The sequence below is a fragment of the Hyperolius riggenbachi genome, chromosome 1, assembly GCF_040937935.1.
Source record: "Hyperolius riggenbachi isolate aHypRig1 chromosome 1, aHypRig1.pri, whole genome shotgun sequence".
NCBI lineage: Eukaryota > Metazoa > Chordata > Amphibia > Anura > Hyperoliidae > Hyperolius > Hyperolius riggenbachi.
This window is the reverse complement of record NC_090646.1, coordinates 615,572,798-615,592,241: the sequence shown is the minus strand read 5'-3', so window position 1 is coordinate 615,592,241 and position 19,444 is coordinate 615,572,798. Positions and strand designations below refer to the sequence as shown.

Sequence of the window (19,444 nt, the reverse complement as noted above, 5' to 3'; positions counted from 1 at the left end):
AAAGAGAACTCGCTTTCCTCTCCAGCGTCTGTTTTGTCCTGGGCATCTTTCTTTTTGACTTGGGTGCTCACGCGCTTCTTAAGCCAGGACCAGGCTCCTTTCTCTTCCTCCTGTGGTACAGAGCTTTGCCGTGTGCAGAGGGGGGCGCCATTCAGTCATACGCAGTGAAAGAGCAACAACACAGCACCAACCAACAAAGTAATTTGCTAAAAGGGCAGACTCGGCCACCAAAAGTGATGGTCATGTCTCAGATTACTCATAGGGCCTCATTCACAAAGCTTTTCTGTTAAATTATCTCACCTTAATTATTAATTCACAATTTATTTCTTATTAAGTGACTTAAAGTGAACCAGAGATGAGGCACCCTCATGTATATTTCCATATATATCAGTGGGGACGTTAGAGAAAACACCTACCCTGCTCTCTGCTTCATCCTTCACTGCTTAGCCTGCTTGTTAGCAGCCCTGATAAAATCCCTGACTGAGCATTCAGTCTGGCTTTGCTCAGGAACCATTATAGCTGAGTCTGTCTTCTCTGATGTCTTTTCAAGCCCAAGCCTTCCCCCTTCTGGCTCTGTTATAATGACTCAGCTATAATGATTCCTGAGCAAAGCCAGACTGAATGCTCAGTCAGGGATTTTATCAGGGCTGATAACAAGCAGGCTGAGCAGTGAAGGATGAAGCAGAGAGCAGGGTAGGTGTTTTCTCTAATGTTCCCACTGATATATATGGTAAAATACATGAGGGTGCTTCATCTCTGGTTCACTTTAACTCATGATTTACCTCTCCTTATCTAACTTAACTCATGATTTAGAAGATATAACAACAAAAGTTGTTTAGGTGAGACCTTTAATGATTAATTGTACAACATTTCTTCTTCAGGCATGTCTTAGAGCTGGATCAGAACCATACAAAATACTGTAATATACTAGCCTGTGTATGTGACAGTATGTTGTACGGTTCTGATCCAGCTCTGAAACATGCCTGAAGAAGAAACCTAAAGTCTCGAAAGCTTGCAAAAGAATCTTGTACAATTAGTCATTAAAGGTCTCACTTAAAGAGAATCTGTATTGTTAAAATCGCACAAAAGTAAACATACCAGTGCGTTAGGGGACATCTCCTATTACCCTCTGTCACAATTTCGCCGCATAAAAAGTGGTTAAAAACAGTTTTAAAAAGTTTGTTTATAAACAAACAAAATGGCCACCAAAACAGGAAGTAGATTGATGTACAGTATGTCCACACATAGAAAATACATCCATACACAAGCAGGCTGTATACAGCCATCCTTTTGAATCTCAAGAGATCATTTGTGTGTTTCTTTCCCCCTGCAGCTATCTTCCACTGAAGTGTCAGGCTATTTCTTCCTGCAGAGTGCAGACAGCTGTGCCTGTATGTAATTCCTCATTATGTGAAAGCTCAGCCAGCTCAGAGGAGGATTTACCAGCTTGTAAAAGATAATAGAACAGAGAGAAGCTGCACTAATCTAAATATCACACAGGCAGTGTGCAGAGAGGGGCCTGGATGGGGGAGTTCATAGCAGAACCACAACACTGAAGAACTTGGCAGCCTTCCAGACACAGGCCTGACAAGTCTGACAAGAGAGAGATAAGTTGATTTATTACAGAGATGGTTATAGTAGAACGTGCTGCAGTAAGCCAGAACACATTAGAATAGCTTTTGGAACTTGTAGGATGATAAAAAACAGGATGCAATTTTTGTTACAGAGTCTCTTTAAACAACTTTTGTTGTTATGTCTTCGGATTCTCTCCATGACTCCTATACCACACCACACTCAACTGGCTTCCTCATGATTTAACTCTCCTTATTTGGCATAACTCATGGTTTAGCTCTCCTTATCTATTTATCTCATGAATTATCTCTCCTTATGTGTTTATCTCATACATTAGCACTCCTTACAGTTAAGGTGAAAAATAAGTAACCTTTGTGAATCAACCCCATCCTGCTTTAGCACATGGTCATGCCTAGCAAATCAGAGCCTTACAAACCTAGACATGACCCATCATTGGCAACCAACCCCTTTACATTTCTCCAGGACACTGAAGAACTGAGGCTTTGGTTTCCTTCGTCTGCTTATTGGCTACAATATCATTTTATATAATTTGTTATCATTTACATTAAAGGACCGATATCACAAAATACAGGTAGTCCCCGACTTACGAACGACCCGCCGATACATACTGCATGGATTCTGTGCTTCCATGGGAACAAGCCAAAAAAAAATTCAAATTGGACTTGTAGTTTTTGAGAAAATCGATTTTAAAAAAATCAAAGAAAAAATGGATTTTAAACTTGTATAAGCAGGTGCAGAGGGCAAAGGTGACACAGAAGGGGACACTGGAGGCACAGAGGAGGTACAGGGGACAGAGATAGAACATTGTTCCGACTTAAGAACAGATTCAGGTTTAAGAACGAACCTACAGTCCCTATCTTGTTTGTTAACCGGGGACTACCTGTATTGTAAAATCTTAAATAAACACATATAAAATGTACATTTCTCCCAGTGTAAATAAAGTGCTGCTTTATTCCTCTGTTGCTCTCACTTAGGGCTCGTTCCTCTGTTGCTCTCACTTAGGGCTCGTTCCTCTGATGCTCTCACTTAGGGCTCGTTCCTCTGTTGCTCTCACTTAGGGCTCGTTCCTCTGTTGCTCTCACTTAGGGCTCGTTCCTCTGTTGCTCTCACTTAGGGCTCGTTCACACTGGAGGCGTTTTCTGCCTTTTTTCACACGCAGGCGATTTTAAAAATCGCCTGCCAAACGCTTGTGCAATGAATGTCTATGAGAAGGTTTATATCAGCGCGGGTCGTTTTGTAAGCGATTCCGCCGCAATGGAAGGTATAAGAGAAACGCAAAACGCTCACAAAATCGATTTGTGCAGCAATTGCGTTTTTAAGAATAAATACATTGTATTTATTATTTTCCGGGTCAAAGAGTTCACTTCTCGACTTGCGTCAGGGAGTGAAACAAACGCAATCCCTCTGAAAAAGCGCTTATTGAAGCGCTTTACAAAAACCGCAGCGCCCACCCGAGAGCCGGGAGGAGAAAAAAAAACCGACAAACGCGAAGGCTAAAGTAAATGGAACGCAATGTGAACGAGGCCTCACAGTGGGCAGTAAAAATTTCACAGATCTGACAGATTTTGGACCAGTACATCTCCTCATGGGGGATTCTCTGTGTTTCCTTTATTCTTTTCAAAAGCACTCAGTGGAAAGGTTTGTATATAACAATGCCTTCTAGCTACATCCCATTTGCAAAATATTTAGGCAGTTGGACTGAACAACTGCCATTCAGTAAGTGCTTTTGTAAATAAAGAAAACCCTTGTGACCCTCCCATGAGGAGGTGGGGCCAGTCCGAAACCTGTCAGATCAATCACATTTTAGGAAAAACGAATAGAAAAAAAAGTATAGTGCATTTTACTCTGGGAACAATGCACATTCATTTGTATGTACTTTAAATGTTACAATTTTCTGTGATAATGGTCTTCTAAAGCCCTATAACAGGGAAAATGAGCTTTGCTAGTGTAGTAGGGGTAATGTTTAGTTGGGGTTTTTTTGCTGTTCTGTGTCCCCATCTATGAGAAATTCCTTCACTTCCTGCTCCCTCTTTAGACAGGAAGTTTGGAAATCTCTCCAAGAGTGAAAGGAAAATCATCAACCAAAAATGTTTTATTAGAATGGAGAAGATTTAGAATCCCCATCATATTCTTACTGGTGATGTCCCTCGTGTCCATATTAAAGTGAGGGCGGGGAAAATTCTCTATAAGTTATACTGGGTAGCAATTATCCCCCACCCCGACTTCCTGACCCTGAGTAGTACAAAAAATGCCATAATGATCGTACCTGGGGCTTCCTCCAGCCCCTCGTAGTCCGTGAGGTTCCTCAACGTCTTCTGGGCTCTCTCCATTATTACACTTGCTACTCAGTATAACCTATAGAGAATTTTCCCCTCACTTAATATGGAAACGAGGGACATAATGAAAACGTGACGGGAATACTAAATCTCCATTCTACTTTAAAGTTTCAGTTGATGATTTCCCTTTCACTCTTGGAGAGATTTCCAAATTTCCTGTCAAAGTAGGGAGCAGGAAGTGAAGGGATTTCTCAGACGGGGACACAGAACAGCAAACAAACAAACAAACAAACAAAAAAACGAAAACAAAACATTTTTGAGCCCTTCACCACACTAGCAAATACTAATTGTTTTCGGGAACTGATTTATTAAGAGCTTGTTTACACCAAAATAAGAAATGCACTTAAATGCACACGGCCACTTCATAAGCAAACCAAGCAGATCCCAGATGTAAAACCTGTAGGGGGGGTTGGGGGACCATAAAGCTATTCTTAGTACAGTATATTCTATGGAATTCTTATACACAACTGTTAGATCCATCAAGAAACGGACACCGGTAATTAGGCCACAATAGCATAACAATGCTATGGCAGGCCATCTTCATGGTCTAATTAAGCTGTAATTGTTTTAGATTTGGTGTTGGTAAACGCTCCCATCTGTAACCATGCAGTGTGGTTTTACAGATGGGGTTTATCATTTTTTATGGTAGTTTCATTGCAATAGAGAGAGACAGAATTTCAACCCAAAAAATTAACCAAAAACAGAAATAAAACACACAAATGGCCTCAATTCTGGTAGCTATGTGAGGCAAATTTTTTTTGTAGGTAAAATACTTATTTTCCTCTTTTTTTAGCAATTCTTAAAGATTTTTACATGAGGTAAAACATGCGGTAAATGCATAAAGTAAGGTAAAACATGAGGAATATTAACGGTAAGCATGCAGTAAATAAATAATAGTAGTCTTTAATTGTCTTCCATAAGTTAGGATAGTCTTTGGAAGATTTTTTTTTTTTGAGGGGGAAGGTGTATTTGATTACCGGTATGTAGCAACCTATGAAAAGTATATTTACAGGCATCCCTTATAAAAAAAATTCCAGTTAATATTTGGAGTTTTATTTCTAAGATATTTTTCTATTACACAGCCTGAATAGGAACTCCACTAAAACAGCAATAGGAGCTCCACTAAAAACTGCAAAATGCACACAAATTGACTTTACCTTCAGCTACAGGCAGGTCTTAAAGAGACTCCGTAACAAAAATTACATCCTGTTTTTTATCATCCTACAAGTTCCAAAAGCTATTCTAATGTGTTCTGGCTTACTGCAGCACTTTCCACTATCACAGTCTCTGTAATAAATCAACTTATCTCTCTCTTGTCAGACTTGTCAGCCTGTGTCTGGAAGGCTGCCAAGTTCTTCAGTGTTGTGGTTCTGTGATGCATCTCCCCTTTCCTGGCCCCTCTATGCACACTGCCTGTGCATAATGATCTCTTGAGATAGAAAAGGAAGGCTGTATACAGCCTGCTTGTGTATGGATGTATTTTCTATGTGTGGACATACTGTACATCAACCTACTTCCTGTTTTGGTGGCCATTTTGTTTGTTTATAAACAAACTTTTTAAAACGGTTTTTAACCACTTTTAATGCGGCGAGGAGCGGCGAAATTGTGACAGAAGGTAATAGGAGATGTCCCCTAACGCACTGGTATGTTTACTTTTGTGCGATTTTAACAATACAGATTCTCTTTAAACTGATCGGTAAATAACGTGTAACATGACCCCTAATTTCCATGAGAATAGCTATTTTCAGTAAATTACCTGATAATTTACCTCATGAGGTAAAACATGACTAAAACCTACCAGAATTGCTGAATGTCATTACCTCATGAGGTAAATTACCTCACATGAGGTAATTAGTTTGATAACCCTACCAGAATTGAGGCCATTATATAAAAGTTATAAACTGATTTTTATGATAATGTCACTGAGTGAAATAAGTGTTCGATTGCCAAGCAAAACATGACTTAGTACTTGGTGGAGAAAGCTTTGTTGGGCAGTACAGTGGTGAAATGTTTCTAATAGTTGGTCACCAGGTTTGCTCAAGAGGTATTTTGGTCCACTCCTCTTTACAGAAACTCTCTAAATCCTATTAGGTTTCTTGGTTGCTGCTTAACAACGTGAAGCTTCAGCTCCTTCCACAGAGTTTCTATAGGACAGATAATTTGGAGACTGGCTAGGCCACTCCATGGCCTTAATGTGCTTCTTATTTTCAGTCACTCCTTTGTTCCCTTGGAGGTCCTATGTTTTGGGTGATTGCCATGCATGCTGAAAGACCCATCCAGGACCCTGCCTGAGGTAGAGGTTCTCATCCAAAACTTTTAAGTGTACCAGAGCTCAGTAAAAGTAAAAAAAAATTATACATATATCTGGGACTCCCCCAGCCCCATCTGCTCGGATCGCTCCGACGCCGCTGTCCTTCGATGTCTGCAGCTCCGGTACCGGATCCCCACACTTCCGTCAGTCAGAGCCAGTCTGACGTAAGGGAAGTGCCCGCAAAGAGCGCACTTCTCCTGCGTAGACTGGATCCAACTGATGGAAGTGTGGGGACCCAGTACAGGAGCTGCAGACATCTGAGGACATCGGCGTGGGCGCAATCTGATCGGATGGGGTTGGAGGAAGCCCCAGGTATGTATCATTTTTTTACTTTTACTGAGCTCTGGGTCCCTTTAAGGTTAATTGGCCCTTCAATGTGGTGTCCTGCAGTTGTCCTGTACCCTTAGAAAAAACAAATGCCAAGCAAATTACTTTCACTTCCATGCTTGACTGTGGAGATGGTGTTCTTCGAGTTAAGGTGGCCATACACTGGTCGATTTGCCATTAGATCGACCAACTGACATATCCCTATCTGATCGAATCTGATCAGAGAGGGATCGTATGGCTGCCTTTACTGCAAACAGATTGTGAATCGATTTCAGCCTGAAACCGATCACAATCTGTTGAGCTGCTCCTGCCGCCTGTCCCCCCCCCCCCCCCCCGTATACATTAACTGAAGCTGGCTCCGGGTCCTCTTCTCCGTGCTGCACCGCATCCCAGCATCCCGCACCGCATCCCAGCGTACACTGTGTCACTCCGTGACCAGGAAGTTCAAATAGAGCGCCCTCTATTTGAACTTCCTGGTCACTGGAGTGACACAGGAAGTTAATGTAAGCTGGGATGGAGCAGGAACAGAGCGGTGCAGCGCGGAGAAGATGCCCGGGAGCCAGCATCAGGTAATGTATACCTGTATCGGATCGGCCGCCGCTAGCGACACGCTGCCTACCCGATCAACGGTAATTTCCCGCACGGCGCGATCGACGGACCGATCCGATTTCGGGAGGAAATCAGATCGGCGGGTGCGTTTAGCGCGAACGATTGGCAGCAGATTCAATCCCAGTGATCGAATCTGCTGTCGAACGGCGGCAAATCGGGCCAGTGTATGGCCAGCTTTACACTCAGTCAGTAGCGTCCCTACCATAGGGCGGCAGGGGGCGCCCCGCACCGGGTGTCGGGCGCCCCAGGGGGTGTCATCAAGGCCTCCCACAGAGGCCTGTGCAGGACAGGAGGGGGAAGCAGCACGGAAAGGAGGGGTGACGGGGAAAGCGGCGGGGAGGGGGGCCGGACCCCCCACCTCCCTCACCTGGGTCCCCTCCTTCTGGCGCTTTCCCCTCCTAATTAGCAGCAGCGGGCAGCAGCGGGCAAGAGGACTTACTCACCTCCTTCCTGCGTTCCAGGCGATGGCAAATAGCGTCATCGTCACGTGACGCTGGTCTCCGCCTTCTCCACCGCTCACTGTGCTTCCTGATTGGCGGAAGCACAGTGAGCAACAGAGAAGTCGGAGACCAGCGTCGTGTGAGGATGACGTTATGCGCCGCCGGTATCGCCAGGAGCAGGTGAGTGAGTCTTCTTCGCCGCTCCTGCCCGCTGCTGCTAATTAGGAGAGGGAAGCGCCAGAAGGAGGGGGACCCAGGTGAGGGAGGTGGGGGGTCCGGCCCCCCTCCCCGCCACCCCTCCTTCCAGGCTTTCCTCACACTGGGGGCAACTAAACTAGCTATACTGGGGGCAATTATACTAGCTATTCTGGGGGCAATTATACTAGCTATTCTGGGGGCAACTGTACTGGCTATACTGGGGGCAACTAAACTAGCTATACTGGGGGCAACTAAACTAGCTATACTGGGGGCAGCTATACTTGGGGCAGCTATACTAGCTATACTGGGGGCAACTAAACTAGCTATACTGGGGGCAGCTATACTGGGGGCAACTAAACTAGCTATACTGGGGGCAACTAAACTAGCTATACTGGGGGCAGCTATACTGGGGGCCAGCTATACTGGGGGCAACTAAACTAGCTATACTGGGGGCAGCTATACTAGCTATACTGGGGACAGCTATACTGGGGGCAGCTATACTAGCTATACTGGGGGCAACTATACTAGCTATACTGGGGGCAACTATACTAGCTATACTGGGGGCAGCTATACTAGCTATACTGGGGGCAGCTATACTAGCTATACTGGGGGCAGCTATACTAGCTATACTGGGGGCAGCTATACTAGCTATACTGGGGGCAGCTATACTAGCTATACTGGGGGCAGCTATACTAGCTATACTGGGGGCAGCTATACTAGCTATACTGGGGGCAGCTATACTGGGGGGCAGCTATACTAGCTATACTGGGGGCAGCTATACTGGGGGCAGCTATACTAGCTATACTGGGGGAGCTATACTGGGGGCAGCTATACTGGGGGCAACTATACTAGCTATACTGGGGGCAACTATACTAGCTATACTGGGGGCAACTATACTAGCTATACTGGGGGCAGCTATACTAGCTATACTGGGGGCAGCTATACTAGCTATACTGGGGGCAGCTATACTAGCTATACTGGGGGCAGTTATACAGGGGGCAAATATACTAGCTATACAGGGGGCAAATATACTAGCTATACAGGGGGCAACTATACTAGCTATACTGGGGGCAACTATTGACGATTGAAGTGTTTTGTGGACAGGTCTGCCACACGATTGCATGTATTTTCTGGTCAAATCTGCTACATGATTGCATGTAATTTCTGGGCAAATCTGCCGACATGATTGCATGTATTTTCTGGGCAAATCTGCCGACATGATTGCATGTATTTTCTGGGCAAATCTGCCGACATGATTGCATGTATTTTCTGGGCAAATCTGCCGACATGATTGCATGTATTTTCTGGGCAAATCTGCCGACATGATTGAACGTATTCTCTGGGCAAATCTGCAGACATGATTGCATGTATTTTCTGGGCAAATCTGCCGACATGATTGAACGTATTCTCTGGGCAAATCTGCAGACATGATTGCATGTATTCTCTGGGCAAATCTGCCGACATGATTGAACGTATTCTCTGGGCAAATCTGCAGACATGATTGAACGTATTCTCTGGGCAAATCTGCAGACATGATTGCATGTATTTTCTGGGCAAATCTGCAGACATGATTGAACGTATTCTCTGGGCAAATCTGCAGACATGATTGCATGTATTTTCTGGGCAAATCTGCCGACATGATTGAACGTATTCTCTGGGCAAATCTGCACACATTACGTGTATTTTCTTGAGAAAACCTGCACAATTATGTGAATTTTCTGGGGAAAGGGTCACCAAAACTTGGGCCCACTGTCTTTGCATTGCACTTTTAAAGGGAACCCGAGGTGAGAATAATATTGAGGCTGCCATATTTATCTCCTTTTAAGCAATACCAGTTGCCTGGCTGCCGTACTGGTCCTCTGCCTCTAATTCTTTCAACCACAGACCCTGAACAAGCATGCTTGTTTCTGGTGTGATTCAGTTCACTACTGCAGCCAAATAGATTAGCAGGGCAACTAGTATTGTTTAAAAGGAAATAAATATGGCAGCCTCCATATCACTCTCACCCGGGTTCACGTCAAGCTACAGTTAGCTCCGCCCTCATCCGGTCATGGCCACGCCCATTTTTTTGCCATGTTGTAGCGCCACCCATTTTTTGCCCCTTTACTCTTTTTTTTTTTTGGGGGGGGGGGGGGTGTCTTATAATACCCAGCACCGGGTGTCAAATGCCCTAGGTACGCCACTGCACTCAGTTCCTCCAGACACAGCAATTCGAGTTGATGCCAAAGTGCTTTATTTAGTTGTCATCTGACCACAGCACTTTCTCCCAATCCTTCTCTTAATTATTTTTCACTGGCAAACGCAAGACAGACCTTTGAACGTGCCTTCTTGAGCCGGAGGACTTTCTGGGTGCTGCAAGATTTCAATTCATTTCAATCCATTATGGTTTTGTTTGTTCCCAATGGGGTTCTTCGTGACTGTGGTCCCAACTACCTTTAGACCATTAACAAGCTCTGCCCATGCAGCTGTGGTGTCATCTCCCACCGTTTTCATGATTATTTACACCCCATGAGGAAAGATCTTATGTGGAGCTCCAGACCAAAGGCACATAATGGTGATTTCATATTACTTCCATTTTGGAGTAGTTGTACCAACAATTGTCACCTTCTAACCAAACTTCTTGCTAATGGTCTTGAAGCCCATTCCAGCAATGTGCAGGTCTATTATCTTGTCCCATATGTCCTTCAACAGCTCTTTCTTTGTTCTTGTCCATGGTGATGGAAAGGTCGTTATGAAAGCCAATATACTCTGTACAGTGCTTGGGAAGATGTTGGCGCTATACAAATACTAAATTATAATTATCAAGCCAGAATTTTGTGTGGGTTGTAGGGACTAGTGTTGGGCGAACATCTAGATGTTCGGGTTCGGGCCGAACAGGCCGAACATGGCCGCGATGTTCGGGTGTTCGACCCGAACTCCGAACATAATGGAAGTCAATGGGGAACCGAACTTTTGTGCTTTGTAAAGCCTCCTTACATGCTACATACCCCAAATTTACAGGGTATGTGCACCTTGGGAGTGGGTACAAGAGGAAAATTTTTTTTGCAAAAAGAGCTTATAGTTTTTGAGAAAATCGATTTTAAAGTTTCAAAGGGAAAACTGTCTTTTAAATGCGGGAAATGTCTGTTTTCTTTGCACAGGTAACATGCTTTTTGTCGGCATGCAGTCATAAATGTAATACATATAAGAGGTTCCAGGAAAAGGGACCGGTAACGCTAACCCAGCAGCAGCACACGTGATGGTACAGGAGGAGGGTGGCACAGGAGGAGAAGGCCACGCTTTGTGAGACACAACAACCCAGGCCTTGCATGAGGACAAGAAGCGTGCGGATAGCAATTTGCATTTTGTCGCCATGCAGTCATAAATGTAATACAGATGAGAGGTTCAATAAACAGGGACCGGAAACGCTAACCCATCACAGATGTTCATTGTTCATGTTACTTGGTTGGGGTCCGGGAGTGTTGCGTAGTCGTTTCCAATCCAGGATTGATTCATTTTAATTTGAGTCAGACGGTCTGCATTTTCTGTGGAGAGGTGGATACGCCGCCGATCTGTGACGATGCCTCCGGCAGCACTGAAACAGCGTTCCGACATAACGCTGGCTGCCGGGCAAGCCAGCACCTCTATTGCGTACATTGCCAGTTTGTGCCAGGTGTCTAGCTTCGATACCCAATAGTTGAAGGGTGCAGATGGATTGTTCAACACAGCTACGCCATCTGACATGTAGTCCTTGACCATCTTCTCCAGGCGATCGGTGTTGGAGGTGGATCTGCACGCTTGCTGTTCTGTGTGCTGCTGCATGGGTGTCAGAAAATTTTCCCACTCCAAGGACACTGCCGATACCATTCCCTTTTGGGCACTAGCTGCGGCTTGTGTTGTTTGCTGCCCTCCTGGTCGTCCTGGGTTTGCGGAAGTCAGTCTGTCGGCGTACAACTGGCTAGAGGAGGGGGAAGATGTCAATCTCCTCTCTAAAGTCTCCACAAGGGCCTGCTGGTATTCTTCCATTTTGACCTGTCTGGCTCTTTCTTCAAGCAGTTTTGGAACATTGTGTTTGTACCGTGGATCCAGAAGGGTATAAACCCAGTAATTGGTGTTGTCCAGAATGCGCACAATGCGTGGGTCGCGTTCAATGCAGTCCTAGGCCGAAGAGGTCATAGCCTAGGGTCACAAAACCTGTTTATTTGGGCAATTTCAATGGTGGCGAGTCTGACGTACATAAATCGCAGCAATGGCCGTTAGCAACGTCTGAATCTCACGAAATGTCTCATGCAGGTAGAAGACATATTGTTAGACTTGGGCTCCAAAGATGGGTTCCCTACATCTCTGCAAACCAGAGTTACAGGGCTCCAAATTTGGTAAAATCCCCCATAGGCTTTCATTGGGCCTCCTATTTACAGTTCCAAAATCTCACATCTTTTCAAAGGGCAATTACTCAGCAGTGGCAAATTTTCTAGCATTGTAGGGACCCTTAGGGGGAACATGACTGGTGAGTTTCGGGCCCCTAGGCCAAAGAGGTCATAGCCTAGGGTCACAAAAACCTGTTTATTTGCAATATTTCAATGGTAGTGATGGTGACGTACATAAATCGCAGCAATGGCCGTTAGCAAAGTCTGAATCTCACGAAATGTCTCATGCAGGTAGAAGACATATTGTTAGACTTGGATTCCAAAGATGGGGTCCCTACATCTCTGCAAACCAGAGTTACAGGGGTCCAAAATTGGTAAAATCCCCCATAGGATTTCATTGCCTCCCTATTTCACTTTCCAAAATCTCACATCTTTTCAAAGGGCAATGGCTCAGCAGTACCAAATTTTCTAGCATTGTAGGGACCCTTAGGGGGAACATGACTGGTGAGTTTCGGGCCCCTAGGCCGAAGAGGTCATAGCCTAGGGTCACAAAAACCTGTTTATTTGGGATATTTCAATGGTAGTGATGGTGATGTACATAAATCGCAGCAATGGCCGTTAGCAAAGTCTGAATCTCACGAAATGTCTCATGCAGGTAGAAGACATATTGTTAGACTTGGATTCCAAAGATGGGGTCCCTACATCTCTGCAAACCAGAGTTACAGGGGTCCAAAATTGGTAAAATCCCCCATAGGATTTCATTGCCTCCCTATTTCACTTTCCAAAATCTCACATCTTTTCAAAGGGCAATGGCTCAGCAGTACCAAATTTTCTAGCATTGTAGGGACCCTTAGGGGGAACATGACTGGTGAGTTTCGGGCCCCTAGGCCGAAGAGGTCATAGCCTAGGGTCACAAAAACCTGTTTATTTGGGCTATTTCAATGGTAGTGATGGTGGCGTACATAAATCGCAGCCATGGCCGTTAGCAAAGTCTGAATCTCACGAAATGTCTCATGCAGGTAGAAGACATATTGTTAGACTTGGATTCCAAAGATGGGGTCCCTACATCTCTGCAAACCAGAGTTACAGGGGTCCAAAATTGGTAAAATCCCCCATAGGATTTCATTGCCTCCCTATTTCACTTTCCAAAATCTCACATCTTTTCAAAGGGCAATGGCTCAGCAGTACCAAATTTTCTAGCATTGTAGGGACCCTTAGGGGGAACATGACTGGTGAGTTTCGGGCCCCTAGGCCGAAGAGGTCATAGCCTAGGGTCACAAAAACCTGTTTATTTGCAATATTTCAATGGTAGTGATGGTGACGTACATAAATCGCAGCAATGGCCGTTAGCAAAGTCTGAATCTCACGAAATGTCTCATGCAGGTAGAAGACATATTGTTAGACTTGGATTCCAAAGATGGGGTCCCTACATCTCTGCAAACCAGAGTTACAGGGGTCCAAAATTGGTAAAATCCCCCATAGGATTTCATTGCCTCCCTATTTCACTTTCCAAAATCTCACATCTTTTCAAAGGGCAATGGCTCAGCAGTACCAAATTTTCTAGCATTGTAGGGACCCTTAGGGGGAACATGACTGGTGAGTTTCGGGCCCCTAGGCCGAAGAGGTCATAGCCTAGGGTCACAAAAACCTGTTTATTTGGGCTATTTTAATGGTAGTGATGGTGGCGTACATAAATCGCAGCCATGGCCGTTAGCAAAGTCTGAATCTCACGAAATGTCTCATGCAGGTAGAAGACATATTGTTAGACTTGGATTCCAAAGATGGGGTCCCTACATCTCTGCAAACCAGAGTTACAGGGGTCCAAAATTGGTAAAATCCCCCATAGGATTTCATTGCCTCCCTATTTCACTTTCCAAAATCTCACATCTTTTCAAAGGGCAATGGCTCAGCAGTACCAAATTTTCTAGCATTGTAGGGACCCTTAGGGGGAACATGACTGGTGAGTTTCGGGCCCCTAGGCCGAAGAGGTCATAGCCTAGGGTCACAAAAACCTGTTTATTTGGGCTATTTCAATGGTAGTGATGGTGGCGTACATAAATCGCAGCAATGGCCGTTAGCAAAGTCTGAATCTCACGAAATGTCTCATGCAGGTAGAAGACATATTGTTAGACTTGGATTCCAAAGATGGGGTCCCTACATCTCTGCAAACCAGAGTTACAGGGGTCCAAAATTGGTAAAATCCCCCATAGGATTTCATTGCCTCCCTATTTCACTTTCCAAAATCTCACATCTTTTCAAAGGGCAATGGCTCAGCAGTACCAAATTTTCTAGCATTGTAGGGACCCTTAGGGGGAACATGACTGGTGAGTTTTGGGCCCCTAGGCCGAAGAGGTCATAGCCTAGGGTCACAAAAACCTGTTTATTTGGGATATTTCAATGGTAGTGATGGTGATGTACATAAATCGCAGCAATGGCCGTTAGCAAAGTCTGAATCTCACGAAATGTCTCATGCAGGTAGAAGACATATTGTTAGACTTGGATTCCAAAGATGGGGTCCCTACATCTCTGCAAACCAGAGTTACAGGGGTCCAAAATTGGTAAAATCCCCCATAGGATTTCATTGCCTCCCTATTTCACTTTCCAAAATCTCACATCTTTTCAAAGGGCAATGGCTCAGCAGTACCAAATTTTCTAGCATTGTAGGGACCCTTAGGGGGAACATGACTGGTGAGTTTCGGGCCCCTAGGCCGAAGAGGTCATAGCCTAGGGTCACAAAAACCTGTTTATTTGGGCTATTTCAATGGTAGTGATGGTGACGTACATAAATCGCAGCAATGGCCGTTAGCAAAGTCTGAATCTCACGAAATGTCTCATGCAGGTAGAAGACATATTGTTAGACTTGGATTCCAAAGATGGGGTCCCTACATCTCTGCAAACCAGAGTTACAGGGGTCCAAAATTGGTAAAATCCCCCATAGGATTTCATTGCCCCCCTATATCACTTTCCAAAATCTCACATCTTTTCAAAGGGCAATGGCTCAGCAGTACCAAATTTTCTAGCATTGTAGGGACCCTTAGGGGGAACATGACTGGTGAGTTTCGGGCCCCTAGGCCGAAGAGGTCATAGCCTAGGGTCACAAAAACCTGTTTATTTGGGATATTTCAATGGTAGTGATGGTGACGTACATAAATCGCAGCAATGGCCGTTAGCAAAGTCTGAATCTCACGAAATGTCTCATGCAGGTAGAAGACATATTGTTAGACTTGGATTCCAAAGATGGGGTCCCTACATCTCTGCAAACCAGAGTTACAGGGGTCCAAAATCGGTAAAATCCCCCATAGGATTTCATTGCCTCCCTATTTCACTTTCCAAAATCTCACATCTTTTCAAAGGGCAATGGCTCAGCAGTACCAAATTTTCTAGCATTGTAGGGACCCTTAGGGGGAACATGACTGGTGAGTTTCGGGCCCCTAGGCCGAAGAGGTCATAGCCTAGGGTCACAAAAACCTGTTTATTTGGGATATTTCAATGGTAGTGATGGTGACGTACATAAATCGCAGCAATGGCCGTTAGCAAAGTCTGAATCTCACGAAATGTCTCATGCAGGTAGAAGACATATTGTTAGACTTGGATTCCAAAGATGGGGTCCCTACATCTCTGCAAACCAGAGTTACAGGGGTCCAAAATTGGTAAAATCCCCCATAGGATTTCATTGCCCCCCTATATCACTTTCCAAAATCTCACATCTTTTCAAAGGGCAATGGCTCAGCAGTACCAAATTTTCTAGCATTGTAGGGACCCTTAGGGGGAACATGACTGGTGAGTTTCGGGCCCCTAGGCCGAAGAGGTCATAGCCTAGGGTCACAAAAACCTGTTTATTTGGGATATTTCAATGGTAGTGATGGTGACGTACATAAATCGCAGCAATGGCCGTTAGCAAAGTCTGAATCTCACGAAATGTCTCATGCAGGTAGAAGACATATTGTTAGACTTGGATTCCAAAGATGGGGTCCCTACATCTCTGCAAACCAGAGTTACAGGGGTCCAAAATCGGTAAAATCCCCCATAGGATTTCATTGCCTCCCTATTTCACTTTCCAAAATCTCACATCTTTTCAAAGGGCAATGGCTCAGCAGTACCAAATTTTCTAGCATTGTAGGGACCCTTAGGGGGATCATGACTGGTGAGTTTTGCCACTGCTGAGCCATTGCCCTTTGAAATGGTGTGAGATTTTGGAACGGTAAATAGGAGGCCCAATGAAAGCCTATGGGGGATTTTACCAATTTTGGACCCCTGTAACTCTGGTTTGCAGAGATGTAGGGACCCCATCTTTAGAATTCAAGTCTAACAATATGTCTTCTACCTGCATGAGACATTTCGTGAGATTCAGACGTTGCTAACGGCCATGGCTGAGATTTATGTACGCCACCATCACTACCATTGAAATAGCCCAAATAAACAGGTTTTTGTGACCCTAGGCTATGACCTCTTCGGCCTAGGGGCCCGAAACTCACCAGTCATGTTCCCCCTAAGGGTCCCTACAATGCTAGAAAATTTGGTACTGCTGAGCCATTGCCCTTTGAAAAGATGTGAGATTTTGGAAAGTGAAATAGGGAGGCAATGAAATCCTATGGGGGATTTTACCAATTTTGGACCCCTGTAACTCTGGTTTGCAGAGATGTAGGGACCCCATCTTTGGAATCCAAGTCTAACAATATGTCTTCTACCTGCATGAGACATTTCGTGAGATTCAGACTTTGCTAACGGCCATTGCTGCGATTTATGTACGTCACCATCACTACCATTGAAATAGCCCAAATAAACAGGTTTTTGTGACCCTAGGCTATGACCTCTTCGGCCTAGGGGCCCGAAACTCACCAGTCATGTTCCCCCTAAGGGTCCCTACAATGCTAGAAAATTTGGTACTGCTGAGCCATTGCCCTTTGAAAAGATGTGAGATTTTGGAAAGTGAAATAGGGAGGCAATGAAATCCTATGGGGGTTTTACCAATTTTGGACCCCTGTAACTCTGGTTTGCAGAGATGTAGGGACCCCATCTTTGGAATCCAAGTCTAACAATATGTCTTCTACCTGCATGAGACATTTCGTGAGATTCAGACTTTGCTAACGGCCATTGCTGCGATTTATGTACGTCACCATCACTACCATTGAAATAGCCCAAATAAACAGGTTTTTGTGACCCTAGGCTATGACCTCTTTGGCCTAGGGGCCCGAAACTCACCAGTAATGTTCCCCCTAAGGGTCCCTACAATGCTAGAAAATTTGCCACTGCTGAGTAATTGCCCTTTGAAAAGATGTGAGATTTTGGAACTGTAAATAGGAGGCCCAATGAAAGCCTATGGGGGATTTTACCAAATTTGGAGCCCTGTAACTCTGGTTTGCAGAGATGTAGGGAACCCATCTTTGGAGCCCAAGTCTAACAATATGTCTTCTACCTGCATGAGACATTTCGTGAGATTCAGACGTTGCTAACGGCCATTGCTGCGATTTATGTACGTCAGACTCGCCACCATTGAAATTGCCCAAATAAACAGGTTTTGTGACCCTAGGCTATGACCTCTTCGGCCTAGGACTGCATTGAACGCGACCCACGCATTGTGCGCATTCTGGACAACACCAATTACTGGGTTTATACCCTTCTGGATCCACGGTACAAACACAATGTTCCAAAACTGCTTGAAGAAAGAGCCAGACAGGTCAAAATGGAAGAATACCAGCAGGCCCTTGTGGAGACTTTAGAGAGGAGATTGACATCCTCCCCCTCCTCTTGCCAGTTGTACGCCGACAGACTGACTTCCGCAAACCCAGGACGACCAGGAGGGCAGCAAACAACACAAGCCGCAGCTAGTGCCCAAAAGGGAATGGTATCGGCAGTGTCCTTGGAGTGGGAAAATTTTCTGACACCCATGCAGCAGCACACAGAACAGCAAGCCTGCAGATCCACCTCCAACACCGATCGCCTGGAGAAGATGGTCAAGGACTACATGTCAGATGGCGTAGCTGTGTTGAACAATCCATCTGCACCCTTCAACTATTGGGTATCGAAGCTAGACACCTGGCACAAACTGGCAATGTACGCAATAGAGGTGCTGGCTTGCCCGGCAGCCAGCGTTATGTCGGAATGCTGTTTCAGTGCTGCCGGAGGCATCGTCACAGATCGGCGGCGTATCCGCCTCTCCACAGAAAATGCAGACCGTCTGACTCAAATTAAAATGAATCAATCCTGGATTGGAAACGACTACGCAACACTCCCGGACCCCAACCAAGTAACATGAACAATGAACATCTGTGATGGGTTAGCGTTTCCGGTCCCTGTTTATTGAACCTCTCATCTGTATTACATTTATGACTGCATGGCGACAAAATGCAAATTGCTATCCGCACGCTTCTTGTCCTCATGCAAGGCCTGGGTTGTTGTGTCTCAAAGCGTGGCCTTCTCCTCCTGCGCCACCCTCCTCCTGTTCCATCATGTGTGCTGCTGCTGGGTTAGCATTACCGGTCCCTTTTCCTGGAACCTCTTATATGTATTACATTTATGACTGCATGCCGACAAAAAGCATGTTACCTGTGCAAAGAAAACAGACATTTCCCGCATTTAAAAGACAGTTTTCCCTTTGAAACTTTAAAATCGATTTTCTCAAAAACTATAAGCTCTTTTTGCTAAATTTTTTTTCCTCTTGTACCCACTCCCAAGGTGCACATACCCTGTAAATTTGGGGTATGTAGCATATAAGGAGGCTTTACAAAGCACGAAAGTTCGGGTCCCCATTGACTTCCATTATGTTCGGAGTTCGGCCATGTTCGGCCCGAACCCGAACGTCTAGATGTTCGCCCAACACTACACGTGACCCGTTCGGCCAATCACAGCGCTAGCCGAACGTTCGGGTAACGTTCGGCCATGCGCTCTTAGTTCGGCCATATGGCCGAACAGTTTGGCCGAACACCATCAGGTGTTCGGCCGAACCCGAACATCACCCGAACAGGGTGATGTTCTGCAGAACCCGAACAGTGGCGAACACTGTTCGCCCAACACTAGTAGGGACCACATACTTATTTTATTTCACTCAATAACATACAAAACAATTTATAACTTGTATTTAATGTGTGGAATTCTTGTTAATTTTCTGTCTCTTTTCATTAAAATAAAACCATCATAACAATTATAAACCGTTTCTTTCTTTATAAGAGGAAAAACTTACAAATTTAGCAGGTGATCAAATAATTATTTCCACCACTGTAGTTCCCTGTTTCTGTGTTTTGGCTGTATTGGATAATGTTGCCAGATGCATGGAAATGACCATGA

At 44.9% G+C, this 19,444-nt stretch overlaps 1 protein-coding gene across 5 annotated transcripts in view; it reads right to left on the bottom strand.

Annotated features, from left to right (window-relative positions):
• Positions 1-19,444, bottom strand: part of FYB1 (FYN binding protein 1) — a 226,512-nt gene that overhangs the window by 28,913 nt on the left and 178,155 nt on the right. For 4 of the 5 annotated variants that reach the window (XM_068250375.1, XM_068250401.1, XM_068250391.1 and 1 more), the window contains exon 12: positions 1-123. The exons of the other annotated variant lie outside the window; for it this stretch is intronic. In XM_068250375.1, coding sequence (XP_068106476.1) covers positions 1-123 — 123 coding nt within the window. The remainder of the gene's footprint in view (positions 124-19,444) is intronic. 5 annotated transcript variants of the gene reach the window in all.